The sequence below is a fragment of the Silurus meridionalis genome, chromosome 8, assembly GCF_014805685.1.
Source record: "Silurus meridionalis isolate SWU-2019-XX chromosome 8, ASM1480568v1, whole genome shotgun sequence".
Lineage (NCBI taxonomy): Eukaryota > Metazoa > Chordata > Actinopteri > Siluriformes > Siluridae > Silurus > Silurus meridionalis.
This window is the reverse complement of record NC_060891.1, coordinates 20,474,379-20,482,902: the sequence shown is the minus strand read 5'-3', so window position 1 is coordinate 20,482,902 and position 8,524 is coordinate 20,474,379. Positions and strand designations below refer to the sequence as shown.

At 39.8% G+C, this 8,524-nt stretch overlaps 1 protein-coding gene across 2 annotated transcripts in view; it reads right to left on the bottom strand.

The window, feature by feature from the left end:
• Nucleotides 1–686: 686 nt before the first annotated feature.
• psen1 (presenilin 1) overlaps nucleotides 687–8,524 on the bottom strand; it is a 10,617-nt gene continuing 2,779 nt past the window's right edge. For both annotated transcript variants that reach the window (XM_046856556.1, XM_046856557.1), the window contains exons 3-11: nucleotides 8,258–8,524; nucleotides 7,578–7,719; nucleotides 7,385–7,452; nucleotides 7,080–7,300; nucleotides 5,588–5,686; nucleotides 5,397–5,483; nucleotides 5,019–5,186; nucleotides 3,611–3,729; nucleotides 687–1,904 (exon numbers count right to left, since the gene is read on the bottom strand). The exon at nucleotides 8,258–8,524 is cut by the window's right edge and continues 5 nt beyond it. In XM_046856556.1, the coding sequence (XP_046712512.1) occupies nucleotides 1,749–1,904; nucleotides 3,611–3,729; nucleotides 5,019–5,186; nucleotides 5,397–5,483; nucleotides 5,588–5,686; nucleotides 7,080–7,300; nucleotides 7,385–7,452; nucleotides 7,578–7,719; nucleotides 8,258–8,524 (1,327 nt within the window). In that variant the 3' untranslated portion in view covers nucleotides 687–1,748. The remainder of the gene's footprint in view (nucleotides 1,905–3,610; nucleotides 3,730–5,018; nucleotides 5,187–5,396; nucleotides 5,484–5,587; nucleotides 5,687–7,079; nucleotides 7,301–7,384; nucleotides 7,453–7,577; nucleotides 7,720–8,257) is intronic.

Here is an 8,524-nt window from a genome sequence, read left to right as displayed (position 1 = left end):
GATTGTGTTGCTACTTGCCCACCATTATGATTCACATGGTGGTAACTAAGACCATCAGAGACATTTGGCAATCGTCCAGTTTCATTCAGGGACACCAGGCAAGAGGTATCCATGGAGTTACTGTATTGTTCTGGTAGTCTGCCAGGCCTTTATGGTAAATAAATAAGAGTGACTCATACTGTAGTATAGAGGTAGTGGTTATAAAACAGGACCAGACAATCTAAAAGCTGCTGTTTATTCCTCTCAGACTGACCTTTTAAACTAATGAACACAAAACAAGTCTGCTTATTATTACATCCTTAAATGTAAATAGTGTACTTTCCATAATTGCAATAATTTTCAATTCATGTGCCTTGAGTTGTTGTGATTTAACTATATTGAATAAAGTGGCATTCTAACTTTTGCATGCAATCTTCCAGACTTGTTAATTCTGTGGTGGTGTTTGGAAAATTTAAAACAACTCCACTCAGATGTTACAGATGTTGACGGTTTAGCCAACTCAATATTGAGTATGCTTTGTTATTTCATCTTAATTCTCTACTGCAAACTAATGAACAGGTGTCAGAATGTATTTATCGATGGAGACTTCAAAGCACTGGATAAGAGCATCTGCCAAATGCCATACATCTAAATGTAAATGTAGCTACTTACCTCATTACAGATTGCAACAAAGAGGGGAAAAAAGATCTTAAAGAGCTTCTCCTTTATTCAAGAATCTTATAGTTGGTTATGAACCAATTACAAAAACAATCAATATACTTTTTTTGTTTTGTTTTTTTGTAGGAAAACAATGAGAAGTTAAAAAAAAGTTGAGAGGTAATTCTATTAACATAGACATTCAACAAAACAGATGAAAACAATAGAAATGACTAACACTTTCCTCAAACTTTGGTGAAACTTCTGTTTAGGACCATATAATACATTCCAAAAGAGATGCACTCAGATCATGAGAGCGAAACAGTAGCCTCTACGTTTCTATTCCTAACAAACTGCAGCAATAAGTCAATATACCTTACACTAAAGAACATGGTTGGACTGTGCCAGTGTTCAATTCCAAACCATAATCCTAGACACACTACAGGGACTTAGGGGGAAAGAGGTGGTATTACAATAGGGGCTGTTGGGGGGGTGTACAGTACCAACCACTTAGTCAAACTCACATACAAGGTAATGAAAATAATGCTTTGTAGAAATAAATGGAAAAGTGAATGTATCAAGCTTCGGATCCATGTATGGTTCCATTTAATGCAGTAGAGTTAATCAACCCAGAAATAAGCCATGCAGGGTTCCTCCCACCCCATCCAGTTATTATAAAACATTCGTTCCAGTAGTTAAATATGATTTTTTTGGTGATTAACAAAAATTTGCTAATCGTCCTCTTTTCAGAAAATTTCTCCCATGAAAAAAAAAAAATGCTACACAATTACCATAAATGCAAGTGTCAATCTAATGGGTCATCAGAGAGATGCAGCATTATTTTTTTTTTTATGAACAATGAGCAAATAAACCAAAAGAAAAACAACAACAAATTAAAAAAAAAAAAAAAAAAAAACACGAGAGGAATGACTTACTCAAGGTCCCACTCAAACCAAAAAAAAAAAAAAAAAAAACCCTTAATACAGTCACAGAGCCATCACAGAGAAAATGGGGCAATGGCAGAGCCACCGAGTTCCCCCGTTCCTGTTTAAGGTTCAGGTCCTCTGTGGTACGACCAGCGCGTGAAGCAAGATGCTGGATAGCGCTTTTTGCTATATGTAGAACTGGTGCACAGCTAACTGGTCCATAAATGGGCGTACCAGGTTATCTGTAGCAAAATAGAAAATCAGTCCGAAAGTAATTGAGATGGGAAGAGCTGGGAGAGCTTTCTTAAAGATGGCCAAGAGCAAGAGGGTTAGGCACAGGCCCTGAAACATAGAAAGAGAAACACAAATCATTGTGAATGTAAAAAAAAAGGGGAACAATATATATATATATACACACACACACACACACACACACACACACACACACACACACACACACACACACACACACACACACACTAGAGAACTGACATTTTATTTAATTCATTCTTATTTTAATGTGCTTTTAACAAATGGGCGTTTAAAGAGATAAAGCGGTTATAATGTACATTTACAGCATTTGCGAGACTCCCTTATCCAGAGCGACTTGTAACTGAGCAGGTGAGGGTCAAGAGCCTTGGTTAAAGGGACCAGCAGTGGCAGCTTGATGGCGCTGGAAATTTAACTCATGACCTACCGATCAGAAGTCCAACACCTTAACCACTGAGCTAGCATTTGACTAGACTCAACAGCTATAATCAAGGTGGTGTTAGCTCAGTGGTTAAGGCATTGGACAATGGATCGGAAGGTCACAGGTTCAAATCCCACAACCACCGAGCTGCCACTGTTGGGCCCTTGAGCAAGACCCTTAACTCTCCCCTGCTCAGTTGTAAGTCGCTCTGGATAAAGGCATCTGCCAAAAGCCATAAATGTAAATGATCATGGTATTTGTATAAATCACACATTACATGTATTTGAATAATAAAGCAAATTCTTTTGTTTTTGCTCTACATTGAAGGAAATAAATAATCAGCTTTTCAGAAAGTTTCATTTCAGAGTTTCAGCTTTCATTTCCTGATTTATTTAAACCTAGAGGTAAAAAATGTTCAACATGTTAAAATGAGTATTTATGCAATGCTCTGATGGTATACTCTAGTCCAAACCCCCGGATTCACTTTAAGACACTGTTCCAATACTTTTGCTGACTCGTGTGATCTGCCACCAAAGGTGCAATTCTTAAAATCTAAATGTAAACACCAGGAAATGAAAGCTGAAAATCCGATCCGTCGAATGTTTGATCTATTTAGTGTACAGTATTAATGACAAAATGGCCTCGACATTCCAATACTTGGGATTGGATGCATGCTGCATATGTGCACACATGCTTTCATTTTCAAAAGGCCTGGTCTTTTCTTCTGGTTTGATTAATTTGTTTGACATTACTCATCTATATGCCTTTCTGTAAATTATATTCATCTTTACTGGTAAAGCTGGACCTGTGACAACTTATGATTCAAACTGCTCCAGGGATAAATAAATCGGTAAGACTTCCTTCCTAACTGATGTCAAGTCTTTAGGTCAGCTTTGCTACATTGGACTCCTGCTTGATTATTTCATTCTGTGCAAGCAACACATCTGGATGCTGTATAGTCTATAAATATTTTCAGTTACAGTTATAATAGGACACAATATCCTTATTTATTTAAAAGTCTGATTAGTGCCTTCAATTTGGAAGCATTGAATTTATTCGTCTCCTTGTCAGTATCATCATGAATTTGGTGCTGATTCAGGACACTGGAAAAAATACCAGTCCTCTCGCATGCCAGTACACACATGCACGGATGCACACCTGAGTAGCCAATTCACCTATTGGCATATTTTTGGGAGCTGGGAGAAAACTTAAGCACCTGGAAAAAACCTGTGAGAACATGTTCAACTCCTCTTACCACAGTTCAGGAGTAAATCAGACCCTTGAGCTACAATGTGGCAACACTCTCAGCATCACAATATTAATAAACATAGTACAGATGTTCATGTGGAATACTTACAATAAGAATGGCTACAAAGCAAGCTAAGGTTGTGTTCCAGTCACCGCTGGCTGTAGCTGAAGCCTTTCCTACCAACATACTATAAAAGATGAAGTCACCAAGGCCCAGCTTCACTCCCCCTGGAAGAACAAATTCATACATCTTAAAGCGCTCTCCATCCAAGCAATTCATAATAATAAATCTCAAACATGTAATAAAACCTAAAAAAAATCTGATTTCTATATGGATTTTAAACACTTTGTAAATGAGAAGATAAAGTATAGGTAAAAAATGTGTTAGAGAAGCGTTATAAAAAGATTTATATCTTTATACATTTATATTCGATGCACTAAAGCATTTCTGTATGAATAAGAGCCAATCCGTGCATCTGCTTCCACGTTTAGGGGGTATTTATAGTTTAAAGAACATTACTACTACTACTACTACTACTACTACTACTACTACTACTACTTCTTCTTCTTCTTCTTCTTCTTCTGGCTGCTCCCATTAGGGGTCGCCACAGGCTTCACCACATCCATGAAACTCCTTTGCACATGACCAAACCATCTCAATCGGATCTCTCTCTTTTTGTCTCCAAATTGTCCTCAATGTCCCTCTAATAAACTCGTTTCTAATCATGTCCATCCTCTTCACTCCCTATGAAAATCTCAGCATCTTCAACTCTGCTACCTTCAGCTCCACCTCCTGTCTTTTAGTCAATTCCACTGTCTCTAATCCATACAACATCGCAGGTCTCCCCACAGTCCTTTAAACTTTCCCTCTTGCAGATATCCTTCTATCACAAATTACTCCTGTTATCACTCTACTTCACCCATTCCGCCCTGCCTGCACTCTTTTCTTCACTTCTCTAACACACTCTCCATTACTTTGCACTGCTAACCCAGGTACATGAACTCCTCACCTTCTCTACCTTTTCTCCCTGCAACCGCACCACTTCACTGCCCTCCCTCTCATTCACACACATGTACTCCATCTTACTCCTACTGACTTTCATTCCTCTTCTCTCCAGCACATACCTCCACCTCTCCAGGCTCTTCTCAACCGGCTCACTACTCTTATCACAAATCACAATATCATCCGCAAACATCATAGTTCATGGAGAATTCTGTCTGTCTGACCTTGTCTGTCAACCTGCCCATCACCACTGCAAACAGGAAAGGGTTTAGAGCCGATCCTTGATGCAGTCCAACCTTCACCTTGAACCAGTCTGTCGTTCCTACTGTACACTTCACTGCTGTCACACTGTCCTCATGCATGTCCTGCACCACCCTCACATACTTCTCTGACACACCTGACTACCTCATACAGTACCACAACTTCTCTCTCGGCACCCTGTCACGCTTTTTTGATTGTAGACAGTTATGTTATACTGGAGGAGTGGCAATCACGTGGTTCTACTGATACTCACTCTCCTCCTCGTCATCTGCAGGTGGTGGCCGTGCTGATGGCATCTGCTGGATCTGACGTCTCGAATCGTCTGTGGACTGCAGAGGTCCAAGCCGATGCTCTTGTTGGCCAACCCAATCTGGCGTGAAACCCCCATCGTCCTCTGGCTGAGCCACTGGAGCCGTTGCAACTACAGGATACATTAAGAGGCCTTAAAGTGAGGTCAAAAGTTAAATAAAAATAAATATTAAATAAAATGGATCAAATTTGGTTTGCCAACAATGCATACTAATTAATTTCACAGTTGTTGTTACGGATGTAACAGACACAGATACATTGCAGTAGCTGAAATAAGTTGTGACCCTTCTTGGCCACTGTAGCAGGCAACTATAAGACCTACCATGGCTCTCTTCTTTAGGGGCAGCTTCTGAAGAGCTATTCCTCGGCCCCCCGTTATCTGCCATGCCAACCAGCCACACCATAGTTGCTAGCAAACACAAAAGAATGTTATTATTAAAAAAAAAAAATGACCACAACCTGATTAATAGGAGCAAAAGGAGTTTTTATATTTTTTCTCATTTAACATCTTACAAGAGTAGATGAGCCCTGGAAACATCGGTTCATTCCTTTCTTGAGCTGTTTCAACCAGGATCCGAAGAGGTCCTTTAGGGCACAGTACAGCCAGCAGGTCTGTCAAAGAAAATAGGTGGAAAAACCTCAATGAGCCAAATTAGCCTGCATTTCATATCCCTGCATTTGCTAATTCTTAAACCGGTTTACTCCCAAAAAAAAAAAAAACTACTTTTAATTGCTTTCAATGTAAAACCTATACTTTTACAAAGTGCCTATAATTGCTCAGATTTCTGCAGGAGTTAGCAAACTACCAAGATGTCATCAAAAGTGATAATATAGTGGAACACTTTTTTCCTTATATAACCTATATGGACAAACTTATTGGGACACCAGACAAAGTTGGAAGCCCAAACCTGTTTCAGCATGACACACTTTGTGCACAAAGCCAGATCCATGAAGATATGGTTTACATGGTTTGAAGTGGAAGATCTTGAGGGGCCTGCTATAGAGCTCTGACCTCAACCCCATTAAACACCTTTGAAATGAACTGAAATGCTGACTGCACATCAGGTCTCCTCACCCTCCATCAGTACCTGACTTTACTAACACTCTTGGGGTTAAATGAGTACAGATTTCCACAACTACATTCCTAAATCTAGTGGAAAATCTTCCTAGAAGAGTGGAGGTTAATATACCAGCAAATGGAGACTAAATGTTAGATGGGATGCTCAAAAAGAACAAACAAATCTTATGCCACAAAGTGAATATGCTGTCAATAATGATGATAAACTTACAACATAAATGTGTATGAATGTGTAAACTAATTGGGTTTCTACAGAGCTTATCCTTCATTCATGTAAATTAGTTGTGGAGTGAATAAAACATGCAAAGATCTTTGGCACTGGTATTAAATCATGCTTGAGTGCGCTAAACCCTGACTTGGGTCATGCACAGGTGCTCGAGTGGGTTGATTTTCGCTGCACCTGAGTACCTTCTCACCTGCCTTAATTAACTGAACGAAAGAAGAGAATGTGCCAGGGTTTGATTCTAACAGACTGAACAGTGTATAAGTGAAATCACCCTAAAAACACAAAATCAGCCTTAAGCTTAAACAACATTGTTTTGAGATAAAGAAGCCCTCACTATGTGAACGGCAAAGCAAAGTTCATTTGAAAGTGCAAATTCTATTTTTGTCCTACTGAAAACAATCCTAAAATAACTGTCTTTATCTAGGCTTTCTAAAGATAACATTGTTTGAAAACATCTAGACTGTAATTTCTCACTCGAGAGGAATGTTCTTGCAATAAATTTCACTCTAGAAAAATAAACTCTTAGATGCGCACTCAATACTATGCTTCTTTGTTTGCCCTGTTTGGACCTTCCTTGAATTATATCCTGTCTTATCTTACACTGCAGGAGAGAGAGAGGTGAATGCAAACTCTCTAAAAAAGTAAAAAAACTGGGAAAATGCATGTTTCATGAGTGAGCTCGTTAATAAGACCAGACTAACCATAGACGGAAATGACGGCCAGGATGAGCCATGCAGTCCACTCAGGTAGGTACTTGATGAACACCAGGGACATTAGGGCACTAATCATGATGAGGTAGGCCTGCTGCAGTCGCAGCGGACCCTTCCAGTGGACACAGATCATTCCAACCACCCCAAAGTTCCAAATGATTACTGCCAGGGTGAAGGAATCCATGGCCACGTTGTACGTCTTAAACACCTCCCTGCATTGTGGACACAAACCCATAAGTCTTAGCAGTATATCACATCTACTCGAGAAACACAGAATTGTGAGAAACATGACTTACAGCAGGTAGACAAAGGAGAAAAAGAAGAGCAGGAGCAGGGAGGAGAAGAACAGCCAGGCATGGATCACCTGTAAGAATAACAATGTGCCATTAGGGTGCTGCTAACAGAAAACAAGCCATGTGCGAAAAAATAATAAAAAAAGGTTTAATAAAATAGAACAATGTCATGGTCTTGGTTTATTTGATGCTATACCTTATAGCAGCGGTACTTGTAGAGCAGTACCAGTACCAGCGTCATCACCACAATCACACTGATCATGATGGTAGCATTGAGGATGGAATTGACAGCACGCTGACCCACAGTGTCGGTGTCTTCGCGGAAGGGAGTGTAAATGCTGCATGAGCAAAACAAATGATCATTTCTCAGTTGCAATTTCTTTGCAATCATGGACTGCTAGATACCAGAGCTGACTAATTTAGAAGCCTGAACTCCTGGGACAAGCAAATTGTTTTTGTCTGGGATATTTGTTTGTTTGTTTGTTTTTTTTAAAGCCCTATTATTAAATGTGGGTTTTCCCGAAGAGTTGAAGTTTAGTTGCTTCGATAGGACGAACCTGATTCGACAACCAATCTCACATGGGGGTGCTCATGTCTGATTTCACATGAAACTACAAGTTTTCTCCCAATACGTTAACGTACAGCCTATTATGATGATGCTGTAAATTAAAATGTGAAAAGAAAGAAAGCTTTTAAAAAATATTTCTAACATGCATTAATAAATCCAACCAATCCAAATCTCTCTCTCTCTCGATAGAGAGATATATATTTATTTATTTCAGCTAAAACCAAGCTTTCCATTTGATCATTATATTAATGCACTTGACAGTGGTGTGAAAAACTTCAGAATCTCTAAACTTTGTCATTAACACTCACAGCTGCTGTCCGTCCTTCTGCGTATAGAAGCTGACTGACTTGATGGTTGCCACGACGACCACCATGCACAGTGTGACCGGGACGAAGAGCATGATGACGTGCTTGGCGCCATACTTCAGAGTTAGCTCCTCGTCCTCCTCCTCCTCGTTGTCTGTGACCACTTGTGCGGCGCGAGAGGAAGGAGGCTGGCCATTGAGCTCGACATCTCTCCGCAGCCGGGCTCCAGATCTGCCAGTGTCTGTTTGCTGGTTGGCCTCTGCTCCATCA